The sequence below is a fragment of the Anser cygnoides genome, chromosome 1, assembly GCF_040182565.1.
Source record: "Anser cygnoides isolate HZ-2024a breed goose chromosome 1, Taihu_goose_T2T_genome, whole genome shotgun sequence".
Classification (NCBI taxonomy): Eukaryota; Metazoa; Chordata; class Aves; order Anseriformes; family Anatidae; genus Anser; species Anser cygnoides.
In genome coordinates this window covers 146,770,417-146,783,383 of record NC_089873.1, presented here as the reverse complement: position 1 = coordinate 146,783,383, position 12,967 = coordinate 146,770,417, and the positions used below count along the sequence as shown (strand labels likewise).

Sequence of the window (12,967 nt, the reverse complement as noted above, 5' to 3'; positions counted from 1 at the left end):
TCCTCTCCTGTCCCCGGCCTTGGTGTCCTGCTCTGGCCTAAGCCTCCCAGCCTGGATGCCTGCCCTCCATGCCTCCTCCAGCCTTGGGCCTCAACTTTTGCCCTGATTCCTGCTTCCACACAGCTTCATCTCACCCTCCGGCCTTCATTTCTGCTCTATTCAGGAGGTAAGAGCCCTGTCCCACCCAAGCCCAGGTATATGGGTGTGGTAGCACCATGTGGGATTTAACACTGAGGCGGTGCTCAGAATGATTCGAGGCCAAATGGATTCCTCCCACACCTTGGCTGCCCCTGGAGAGCGGGGATACACGCACGTTACCCCCGCGAAGCTGTGTGCGGGGTCCTGACACTGCACAGCTCCTGTTTTCATGTCATTCCAAGCAGCCTGTGAGTGCTGCAGGTCTGCAGTGCACAGACAGGACCCTTGCCATGTTGAAATGCCTTCCAGCAGCAACCACCCATGTTGGCAGGCTATTAAGTTTCTACAGAATTTTGACAAGTCTCCAGAGGAACATCAAACCATCCCAAATCTCCTGAGGGGCTAAGAATTTAAAAAAAAAATGAAGAAGAAAAGAAAAAAAATAAAAGAAAAATCTGACTTCACATGTCATTATTCCCTGCAGCTTTGTAGCTAATTTAGAATCTGTTGATCTTGGTGCCAATAAATAGTTTATCTTTAAACTACCTCTATACTTTCAGGCTTGGTTTCATTCTCAGGTTAGCGTTGATCATTTAGCTAACAATTCAGTGATCTAACAGAGCCTCTAAGAAGAGATATTCACTGTATATATCTGTCGGTGTGTATTTGTTCCGTTAAGCAGAACCTCACATGATAGCTGAATATTTCTTTACAAAAATCTGCCTTCTCGGAAGCAAGCAGTGAGCGCGGCGTTAATATAAGTGCTAATGTGCTGCCCTCCAGTGGAGTCGGGATCTGGTTTAGGAGGTTGAGTTCTGCAAACCTTCACTTGCAGCATGTTTAAAGAAAACACTCATATGGCAAATATGAAGTCACAACATTAAATTAACCACTGGAGGGACAGTGTTAAATCTGTTCAAGAGTGTTTTGTGGAGAGGATAGTTTGCATCTGGCTTTAATTGTGCAGTGCAAAACAATGCTGTCCCAGAGCACCTCCTTTCTCTGCAAGTACTGCAGTCAGAGGGAGCAGAAGGTCGTCAGCTGCTTGTGGATGACACTTCACATTTCAGAGCTTCTGAGGGTAACTATAGGAAGTTCTCATTTTTAAAGAATAGCCAAATCCAAAATGTTTCAAAACCGACCAGATGTTACATGTAACTATTAAGGCAGCTGGAAGGAGCTGTATTTATTCACTACAACATCCCTCATCATCTGGTAGGAAAATGTGGCACCTTCTGGTTTGTACCAGAAATGATTATGTTTATTTGAGCATATTCAATATTTCTGGGAATAACTTTAAACCACTTTTTTCTTTCTTTCTTTTTTTTTTTTCCTTCTCTCACTGGCTCTTTTTCTTCCAGACATTTTAGGACAGTCATTGCTTCCCAGAGGTCCCCTTCTTGTCCTCATTTCATTTTTCCTACATATTGTAAAATCTACAATTGGTTCAAAGTTACATTCACAATCTTAACTTGCCTAAAGACTCTTTTATCAAAGAGTAGCTTCAGATGAATATAAATTTTAACAATGGGCACAACTAAAAGTTGACGTTGTAGAACTCAAGACCACAAGACCATGATGTTCACCATTGCTTCAATTTTCTTTGGGTATTACCCTCTTCATTTTCTACATAATGCTTTGCCATGTTTCCATCACACTGCCTCTACATCAGGACAATGCAATGCTTTTAAAACCACATCTTCATGTTTTCTTGTGCTCATATCACTGGAATGAGATGAGGAAATAAATGTGCATATGGATGATAAAAAACTCTTTTTCTGCTCTCAGCATAGTGGAGTTGTAGCACCACAAATCTTCCAACTCAGTCTCTACCAGCACACATTTTCCCTTTTCAGTTCTTCTTCTCCAGCTGGACAACTCTTCCAGCCAGTGCAGATGTGGGCTGGTGGGACACACGGTCATTCATCCTCCCGTGCTCTGCCTTGCTCATTGCCTAGCATGGTTTCAGCAGTCTGCCGTGGGGCTTGCAGAGAGAGGTTGTTTTTATAAAAGTTTTGGATGGTGGGACCCTAATTTTGAAGGTATTCTCTCCCCATCTGTGCTGGGGGTCAATAGCTCCAGTTGTTTTATTAGTGGTTAGTATTCTTTTCTTTTCTTTTCTTTTCTTTTCTTTTCTTTTCTTTTCTTTTCTTTTCTTTTCTTTTCTTTTCTTTTCTTTTCTTTTCTTTTCTTTTCTTTTCTTTTCTTTTCTTTTCTTTTCTTTTCTTTTCTTTTCTTTTCTCTTCTTTTCAGAAATACACCTATGTCTTCTGTAAAATCATAAAAAAAATAAAGATCCTTTAGATGTGCAATACAATATAACCTAGTAGGTAAAAGCAGTCTCCTAAGTAGTCCTTGACACGGTGGCTTTAATTTCTATATGGAGGCAGGTGCCATGGGCAGTCTGGACTTCAATAAAGCATTTGACACTGTTACACATAAAGAACATGGAGCAGGTCCACTAGGTAAAAAACAAGCAAGCAGAAAGCTATGGATGGGTCACGTCAGGAGAGGAATTACTGAACCGAAGGATCCTGCCTACTCTCCAAAATATATAAGGGTATAAGAAGCTGCAAACTGCAATAAAAATTTGCTAGTATTCCAAGCCATAAGGCAATTTTCCTGCTGAAACAGACAAAACTCAAATAAGCTTGTATTTTGCATAGCACTGCTGCTGGTGTTGTCACAAAGTTCTCAGGATTTGCGTGGGATGGGGGCAGTGGGGTGGGGGGAATAGGTTTGCAAAGAAAGTGATCCCTTTTGTTAGACCACTTGATATATCTAGACTAAGTAAACAGCTCTCAGGCCTAGCTCCTTCAGCAGGTCCAAAAACCAGCAGTATAAGCCACGATAGCTGCAAGTTAGAAGCAATCACTCTCAGATCAATCTTATTATGCTAATCAATTCCACCACATGAGAGAGAATGATGGTTAGCACCTGTGGAGTTGGGGGGTTGCTAACTGGGAGGGCAGTGACAGCCTGTCAGTTCCTGCAGAGGTGGGGAAGAACAGGGAGGTGGGGTGGGTGCAGAGAAAAAAAAAAAAAAAGAGGTCATTAGCACCTGTGATATATTTTTAAATATGTTATTACATTTCTGGTATTTTGTAATTAACCCAAGTTAATTGCAAGCTCTTGGATGCGCATTTCCAGCCCAGAGGATAACCGGTTTATAAAACCAGCTTGCTCCCTTGGAAGGTTCAGCTTGACATAGCCTAGTAACAGGTTTATCAGATAAGGTACCACTAGGCTTAATGTGCTCCTTAATTAGGAATGTAAACACCTTCATTAGAAAAAAAAAAAAGGCCTCAGAGAAATTCTGAAGAGATTTTATGATTATCAACTCGAAAGAGAAAGTATCGCAGAAGAGAAAGCCAATTCTTCACTAACTGTGCTTCTGTGAAGCAGAGGGATTTGCCTTCACCAGGACATCTGAGATTTGAGGGTTCCAGCCTGAAGCAGAGATTTGAGGGGCAGCCAGCTCCTTCGGGGGCATGTGGGTATAAATAGAAGCATTTGCGTACACGTGCATGCCTGTAAACATGCAGTTTATGTAGCCATGTGTGTAGAGTGGGGCTGTGACTTGGGCTGCTGTTAGACACGGCCGTGCTTGCTCCTCCTGTATGCCTCAGCAGGTTGTAGCTCATAACTACCCCCAAACACAGCCAACGATTTGGCTGCTCCAGCATGTTACCCCTCCTCGTCTTGCACTGGGCCTCGTCTTGCGTTTTGGCCTTTAGGCCCCATCCCCTCGCTGTCCCCACAGGTGGGACCCACACCCATGAGCTGTGTGGATGGAGGAGGTTCATGGGGGTTGCTCCACCAGCTCATCCCAGGGCAGTAACCCCCTGCCACCTCGCCCTCGGGCACCTTGTGGCCCCAGCTGCCTGTGTGGCCAATTTTCCTGGCCGAGGGCTCCCCCACCGCTCTCCCTGCTCTCCCCAGTGACAATGGTGGCTTGGGCAGCTTGGGATATAGCTCTGAATTTAAATGCAGCCAGCCTTTGGTTTGCAAAAGCAATAAATTCCCTTCAAACATGGTTATGTAAAAAGTAGAATAATACAAAAAATAATGTTTGTTGGCAGAGTATGTATCCCTTTGTCTGCAAGACAGAGGCCTGTTGACAAACAAGAGGCTTTTCTGGGACTCAGAAATCAAGTACCAAAGTATAAAAGACCACCACCTAATACTGAGTTTGTTATGTTTGCCGAACACAGTGAATTGGCTCCAGTGTTGCTTAATGCACTTGTACTTGAATTTCATGGCTGGGACCATCCCAGTGACATTCTTCTTCATGTGGTGACCTGCTCCTGAGAGGCTCACCCTACGAAAAGCCCACCACTGCTACTCATTGTCCGCCTGAGATGCAGCAATTCGTATGTTTTCATGTAAACCATGGAAAATAAAAACAGAACTCTGTTTTGACCATTCTAACAAATATTCTGTTTTTTAGCTAAGAATGCAAATGTGCTGCAGAGCTAAGAACAGACATTATTTATTGATGGCCACCATAGGGTTTCTATTCTATTTACAATTTCTGTAACTTCTGTTGATGGTCACCGTAGGACTTCAGCTCAATTTCTTCCAGTAAAGTATTTCTAAATGTCTTCTCTTCTGTCCTGTCTATCAACAATTATAGTATAGAAAGGATGTCAGTCTCTGCAGGGTGCTAAAAATCCCCTGCTTCCCAAATATCATCATGTTCTGAGGTGCTCAGCAGCTCACAGGATGGGACCCTGAGGAACGGAAGCAAAGTGTGAGCTCAAATCCTTATCGATCTTTGTAATGAAAGCCAAGGCTCAGGCTGTTCTCATTATGCTATCTGTCATCTAGAAAGCATAAAGCCCTGTAAAAAGGAAAAGATGTTAGGAAAACGTCATCACTGCATCAGTGGTTTGTATTTTCCTAATAGGCTTTTAATTTTTTGCTCCAAAGGGGAAGTAATACATGTCTTAGGAATTAGGGAGAGCTTCTGAATCTAAAGTGAGTTGTTTTCATCCCAGCAATTTCAGCTCACCCCTGAAAGCACGATGCCAAAAGCGAGAGTCCTGTCCCTCAGGCAGGGGCAGGCGGTGAGGCGTCAGGCCCTGTGAGAAGCACAGTGCTGACGCGGCCCTGGGATTACCCAGCAGACAGCGTACAAACGCAGTTCCTCATTACTTCTTGCACTGGAGTTGTTCAATCCCAAAGCATATGTGCTCATCTACAGTCTGTCCCGGTGGTGTCAGATCTGGCCTGCATCCCTCTCCATGGAAAACTCCAGAACCCCCCAGGAGTGCATGGCACAGCCTCTCCCACCTGCCCGCTGCTGGCCTTTCCTACAAGAGCAGCCCAGGCCCTCTGACAAGAAGTGAGCAAGCCAGGAGGAATATGTTATAGCACTTCCCAGCAGGAGGGGCTCAAAATAAAAGGGATGTCTTCATGTAAATCATCTTCAAAAAATTTTGCTTTCAGAGGGGTTGAAAGTGAGCCTCTCCCACTGAGGAAAATCCTCATGGGGGCTGGCCAAAAAAACTCAAGTTTTTTTTTCCTCATTACAGACGTGAGGTTTCTGATTTTATTTTTTTTAGTTGTGTGTTAGAACAAATCCCAGATTATTATTGTTATTTTTTTTTTTAATTATAGAAAACAAAAGAGATCACGTTACTTAGCCTAGGGGTCAGAGCAGCCTTTTGACTTGAGGAAGGTACAGGCCCCTGCTCACATTTTTTGCCCTCATGAGCATTTGCTTGCATAAAATAACACTGACAGGAAAGCCATGGCAGCAACCCAAACATCCAGAGGTCATGAGGGCCTTCTTATTGCTCCATCACGTCCCCACAAAATACCCTCCTTCCAAGCAGGAACACCACTAAAGTGAACTGTGGGTACTCGCACCTAATTTCTGCCCTCATTTCCGCAGGCAGGTGAGCTGGATGCACAAAGCAAGCTTAAAAGGGCCTTTCTTTCCCTCTCTCTTTTGCTTTTCTTCCTGCATCACATCATTTCTTTCTTTTTTTTTTTCCTGAAAACATTTTTCAGAAAGCTGATGGCCTGTCTACACGAGAACCAACATGTGTCTTTGTGTAAGATGAGAAAACAGCTTTCGATACAGACTTCCAGATGTAGTTTCCAGATAAGCCAGTCTGTGAGGAAACACACAGCTCTTTATTAGTCTTCATTGCCCCCGCGTCTTCAGCATGTGGTGCCCCCATTAACAAATCAAGCAATCTTCTATGTCTCCTCTAGTCAACGCAACTACCACTGGAAAAAAAATCTCATTCCTACACCTGAGCAATGAATTATTTTTCTGGTGGAGGTGCCAGATCACAGAGGCAATTAAAGAGGTATGTGTAGCTTGAGCTCTTGTAGCTTCCTTTTGATGTTTCAGGTAAAAGGAAGAATAGAGTTGTAGCATTGTAACGCTTTTTACATCTTTCTCTGGGGTTGTTTTTAACATGTATTTGCAAGGTCGAAGTGATATAAAGCAGATATGAGAAACTGTGTAGTTCATCTTGTCCTGCAAATGCTATATTGTTCTGTGCAATATTCTGGTGCTCACAACAATACAAACTGTAACCAAGACTACACAATAGTTTTCTTCATAATCTCCATGTTTTCATTTGCTTATAGTTGTCTAAGTTTATTTTCCTGCCAGGCTTGTGCTGCCATCATTGTCATTCAATGACGGGCTCAGAGATGCCTCTCTCCTCTTGAAAAGAAAATTCAAACCGCATCTTTTTTTGCGAGGCTGGAGCCAAACTAAACTCTGCTGCTGAACTCTGAAACTTATGAGGCCCTGCAGTGAGGATTATATGCTTATCTTAGTTAAGAAGGATTTAGCAGCATCGGGAGCATACAAAGATTATCTACCAAGTGCGTGTGAGAAACTGTGATAATCTGTGGAAAAGGCAGTTCACGAGGTTCCTCTCATAAACGTTGGGAACTCAGGGTAGGCACTGGATTTGTTGGTGGCACCTGTGAAGTTCGTATGGTCTACCCACATTTATTTATACAAGTCCTTTTGTCTAGCGTTCTGCTTCCCAGACAGATATGTCTGTGTGTGTACAGAAATATCAAAATAGCAAAGCTCTCAGAGACAGCTGTTGTGCCTTTCCTCTCACGAAGTCAAGATTTGCATCCTTGAAGTGTACCTGCATCAGTGATGAAACTAAAGAAATGCAGACACTAAAAAAAATCCTCTCTGCAACATTAAGAAGCACAGATATCTTTGATCCTTGTGTTCCTTCTCATTTTTTTACAGACTTTTTTTAAAAGACAAAAAATATCTATGATAGGAAATGAGCTTTTACACTGTGTTAACAATGAAGACTCAGAACTAAAATAACAGTTAAGGCTGTCTATCAGAAGTTATGAGTTTTAGCTTAGACCACCAACTACGGTAACCTCAGTGTTTGTGTATTCTGTATATTTACTCCATTTACTCATGGATACTGTAAACCTAGTGGCAGCACTACTTAATTATCTAAGTAAATTAAATTCAAAAGCTGACTACAGCAAATGCTGCTCTTTATCCTTCAGACAGCACGAACGAAGCATTTTCTGCCTGGGGATGTATATATTTATTTATTTATTTATTTGTGTGTACCTGCCAGGCCATGGTAACATGCCGCAAAGACTGCACAGAAGGACCTTTCATCTGGGAAGAGAAATATTTGAGTAACAGGGTCTCAGGCGTCTCTTTTCCTATTGCCCCGGGCCAAACCTGTGCCTCGCAGTCTCCTGGAGAGAAGCTGAGACAGCGAGTCTCTAGCACTTCTTGCTGTGGTTGCCACCGGGAAAATAGTCTTCCTTTTCCTGTCAACTTCTGTGTGTATTCCTAAGTTATTAATGAATATGCCCTGAAAGGCAAATATGGCTGTAATTAGCAACCCCCTCTAGTCATGCTGAGACTTGCTGTGTGTCGCACACCTGATCCACAAAGACCCAAGCTTTGTTTTACACCTCCTCTCCTGACACCCACTTGTCCTCAGCTGAAGCATTGAGTCAGGATGTGCGGAGGGCTTTGCAGATGAGCAGCTGGAAATCCCATACTGCATGGGGGCCATTACGTGGTCCCTCCAAAAATATACTTCCAGCTTCTTCCTGCTGACCACTGCCCACCATCCTATGGGACAGGGTCATTTGTTTTAGTTGAAACATGCAGACTGACATTACTCCACTCTGGTCAAATATTCAGTGCCATAAGCTCAACGCCAATCAGCTGACATATTCTGCAGCAGATATTTACGTGCACATGAAGAAGGACTGAATCTGTAGGACAAAACCAGCACAAAGTGAGGCTTTCCCAAAAATCCTGTATGGTGGAGGCGCAAAGAAGGATTTACTAAATTGTTTCTGTGCACCGGTACACATTTAAATCTGGATTTCCTACACACGCTTTAGTACCAGTAATCAAAAAGATCAGCAGTAGACCAAGACTTCAGCTTTGCCTGCCAAACATTCATAAATAAAGGGTTTTACTGGAGCAGCAAAGCTCTACACAGATGCATGATCTGCTCCTCATCTCCTGAATTAAGAAGTTGCTTAGTATGCCCTGTGTCCGCAGGGGACAGCCCCTGGATTGCTTCAAATCTGGAGCTCGATTTCTGCCCTTTGGGACTACTGAGGCAGCATCCAATGCCAGCATCATGGCAGTCGGTGTGAGACAGCAGACATGTCCCGAGTGGATGCATGGATGCCAAATTTGTGTAAAGCAGTGTTTCCCTCTACCTGTTCCCAGGGCCCAGGGCTCCTCATTTTACTCCTGGAGGCCCCCAGCAGCACTGTGTACCTGGGAATAGGAAGGGAAGGGGCACCTTCTGTAAATTTGTTCAAGAATTCCCCAGAGCTAATTACTTTTAATGGTTAGGGACCATAATAACTGGAGTTTTTTTGTTTGGTTGGTTGGTTGTGCTTTTTTGTTGTTGTTGTTGTTGTTTTTCCTGCTTCTTGGCAGATGCAGGCAGATTGTCCAAGCTTTGCATGTTTCTACATATGTCAGCTAGGCTCAAAAGTGATCTTAGCACTAGAAAATCCCTTGTTGTGCACATGGGATTAATGTGTGGTAGATGATATGGTGTGGGTGTAAATTAAAATGCTTGAAAATTGACATCAAGCCCAAGAGCAGCCTAGCATGTCTTGGTAGATACCAGCAGGTATCATCCCAGCTGAGGGGCTACCTATGGCCCTACTGCCAGAAACCTCCTGCATCAGACTTTCCCCCCTCCTCCATTACAAAAATAAACATTTTGGTTTTTAACTCTAAAGGAAACAAAAACAAAAATAAAAACAGGGAAAAAAAAAGAAACAGATGAAACACACAAACAGAAAATAACATTGTCAGTCTATAGCAACATACTTGAATGGGTGCAGCGGGGGGGAGGGAGGGAGGAAGGGAGAATAATTAATTTTAACGTTTTGGTTTTCCAGTCTGGGAAAAAAAATCTCCCCTAGTGTTCTAATCCGGTCACATTCAGCACTTTGAACTGGCTTTTTCCAGTTAATATTTGCCATATGCTTGACATATTGCCATGTGTAATGACAGAATGCAGGGGGAAAAAATGTATGTTTACACACAAAACATACCCCTACATGTATATTTATATTGAGATAGAAAAATATTTTATGTATGTATGTATAACTTGACACTTTCAACATTTTATGTAAATAAATACCAAATGGATAGAGAAGATTGTATTATACATTAATAGGCTTATACTTCGTTTCCATTTTTCAAATCTGGCCATGATTGCATGTAAGTACCTCAAACAGTAAACATCTGGGTGGCTTGAAAGCAACTGAAGCATGTTTTTACTGTAAGACATGCTTTTACTGTAAAGTTACAGATTCAAACTTCACCACTGAAATTCTGTGTCCAGACCCAATTTATAATAAATGTGATGACTTTGCAATACCAGTGTGGAAACAGCCTTGATAATATTCATTTATGAAGTCTAACAAGCTCTCTTATAATTAGGATTCAATTTAACAGACATGTGTGTGAAGATTATATTCCTGGAACTTTTCCAAGTAACTATACTGTCATAGCCAAAGCCTTTGTCCAACTTAAATGTTTGACAGTTTATGCAATTGCATGACTATTTTCCATCTCTCACCTCCAGCTTTAGGACAATTTATCTCTGATTCTCTTTTGTTTCTAGGTTTCAAAGTGCAATTTCCTGCAGAAAAGAATATACTTATAATTCAGCTTGTCCACCCACCCACCCACCCGGTTACCTGTCTCAGCTAGCCCAGTTGCTAGAAGGAACATATAAAGCAAGTTCCTAGCTTGATGCCGGCGTGATATAATCTTTGCTTAATCCATTTAGTGTTTAAAAATGTAAATGTTAGTGGCTATCTCAAATTCTACAGTGCTGCTCTAGTGGAGATTGTATGCTTGAAAGTGGCACAAAGCAGCAATTGTACTCTTCTGGGAGCCAAAAAACCTTGCAGTATTTGAGATGTGGAAAATTTAAAAAGCAGTTTACATCTACTAGGACCAAAGTGTTGCAAATGTATCTCAAACATTTGCAATTTGAAGCTGTAAGATCCCTAGGGCATACTATGTGCTGTAACAATACCATTAAATATATTGTATCATGCTAGAGAAACAATTTGTGTTGCTTTTTCCTGTCTCTTTTTATCCCTTAGAAAGAAATCCAGTACATGAATATGCAACATTAGCTCTTATTCAAAGTTATTCATAGAACTGAATTTGAAAAAAAATGAAATAAATTAGCACGTGTGTTTACAATAGAGATCACAGCCTTTATTCCCCCCCAGCCATTGTAATAGCACTTAAAATACAAAGTTCAGCTTCCTCCTTGAGTTAAAGCTCTTAAATCTACAGCTTTGCCTACGAAAAGAAGCCAAGGCTTGTTAGCAAAGGCAGCTCTGGGCTTTCCCAGCAGGTCTGTGGGAGCCAGCGAGGAAGGTGGCTGCCTGTGCCACTCGCTATCAGGTCACTCCCTGGCTCAGCTTTTAGATGCTTCATCTAGATCTTTTCTTGACAAATCTGATGTGGTGGGGTGAGGACACAAGCCGGGCTGGGCTACTGACCCCCAGCCCTCTTTTATTTAGTGATCATGATGTAGCTCTCGGTACCTCCATAGGAGGACTTCTCCATAAGCCAGCAAATGCCAGGGTTCGTAGCCTCATCTCTGACAAATTTGTATGCAGATTGCAAGGCCAGGCTGCCTCATGCAGTGAGCCTTCTCAGAGAGGCAGGAGATGTGCAGCAGTGTGTGTGTGTGTGTGAGTGCACGTGCACATCTCCCCTCTCTTTGTTTAGACCTCCGTATAGCTCCAGGCATCACTCCCGTTTACCTTTGTTCTGATGATGAGCCCTTCTGTTCTTGTTTTGGCAACACACACAAATATTTACTGATGTTCATAAACAATCACCAATTCTATCGTTTCAGGTAAAATATCAAGAGAACATGGCTCACCTGGGTGAATGTAAATGGACTCATGTGTTCCCTTTTCTGGTGGTAGGTATCCACATGCATGCAGGCATTTCCAGCGCGCAAAGATCACTGGGTTCTGCTCGAGTCTTTGCAAACATCTATGAATTGCTAAGACACACCTACAGACAGCTGAGCACCGGACACTGGTGCAGGGATCAGTTTCCATTCAATAAAACACTTAAGCATCTCCTTCAGTGCCACTTAGACTGGAACATCTGTTTAAATCTGTATTTCCCAGTGTGTGGGAGAAGTTAATAGGGAGGAGGAGGGAGGAGAAGGACCCAAAATGGAGCAGAAGCGGAAAAGACATCTGCTCCAGCCCACCAGGCTCTGGAGGAGCTGATTAGCCTGGATGTCACATGAAACTCAGCCGTATCACTGTTGAGGCCCGAGGCAACTCGTTATCTCAGGTTGTTATAGTTGTCCCTTACAGTCACATTTGTGAAGGCTCATTAGAGTTGGGAGCGGGGAGAGAGTAAACTCGGGCATTTACTGCACCAGAGAGAAGGAGAAATAACAGGTCAGGAACCACGGCCTTCAATATTTTGAGGAGCAGCCATGACAACAGGCACAAAGGTCGGTGCTCTGAGAAACTCTTAACAGGACCAAATTGCTGAAATCCATGACCGCCTCCATCCCATGCAGCGGCACTACTTCAGCACCTGAATGTTAGCTTTGGGGATGCCTCATGGCACAAGGTCAGACCCACTGTAATGGCTGGGCAAGGGGAGGGGACAAGGTGTGTTGGAGGGAGGCGGTGGCAGTGATGCTCTGGTGTCTGTGGTGCAGGTTTCCCTGGTGTACTCCGCCAGCGCTGAATACTCCAACTGCGGCGAGAACGAATACTACAACCAAACCACCGGCATGTGCCACGACTGTCCCAAGTGCGAGCCGGGTGAAGAGCCGTACATGGTAACTTCAGCATCCTCCTCTGGCTGGGGGACACGTGTCTTGAGCTGCCAACACAACGTGAGAGGTGGCCAAGGGGGCCGCACTCAGTCTACAACATGAGTCTCTCCCATGCCTAGCGAGCCGGCAGGCAATTCTAGGATGGAAAATGCCCTGCCTAAAAACAAATGCTTTGTTACAAGGTGGTAATGCATTGGTATGAGAAAAAATAGGGAAAGAAAGGGATGCGTGAGCAATTTTAGGCCACGCATCCCTCGGATGGGAGCGCACGCATGCACGAGTGTGCTGTGGGGGCAGGCACCATGCACCCACACACCCATATGCTGCGTGCCAGGAGCAGCCTGTTAAAAGTAGTATGTCAAAAGTTGTAAGGTAAAAGCTTCACACACATTCTCTGCCGGTACGTTCTCATCTCAACGGCTATTTAATACCTGACAGTGCCATTCCAGCATTGTGTGATAAATAGGTTAGTCTGG

General features: G+C 43.4%; 1 protein-coding gene and 1 long non-coding RNA gene across 3 annotated transcripts in view; one reads left to right on the top strand and one right to left on the bottom strand.

Moving 5' to 3' along the window:
• Positions 1-2,241: 2,241 nt before the first annotated feature.
• LOC136789709 (uncharacterized) lies at positions 2,242-12,028 on the bottom strand. The gene is made up of 2 exons (XR_010828631.1): positions 11,565-12,028; positions 2,242-2,408 (listed from the first exon to the last, which is right to left on the bottom strand). It is a non-coding gene; the product is annotated as an uncharacterized lncRNA (long non-coding RNA).
• The window catches only part of LOC136786326 (tumor necrosis factor receptor superfamily member EDAR-like), a 32,688-nt gene continuing 25,942 nt past the window's right edge, over positions 6,222-12,967 (top strand). For both annotated transcript variants that reach the window (XM_066990473.1, XM_066990472.1), the window contains exons 1-3: positions 6,222-6,461; positions 11,538-11,606; positions 12,372-12,494. In XM_066990473.1, coding sequence (XP_066846574.1) covers positions 6,351-6,461; positions 11,538-11,606; positions 12,372-12,494 — 303 coding nt within the window. In that variant the 5' untranslated portion in view covers positions 6,222-6,350. The remainder of the gene's footprint in view (positions 6,462-11,537; positions 11,607-12,371; positions 12,495-12,967) is intronic.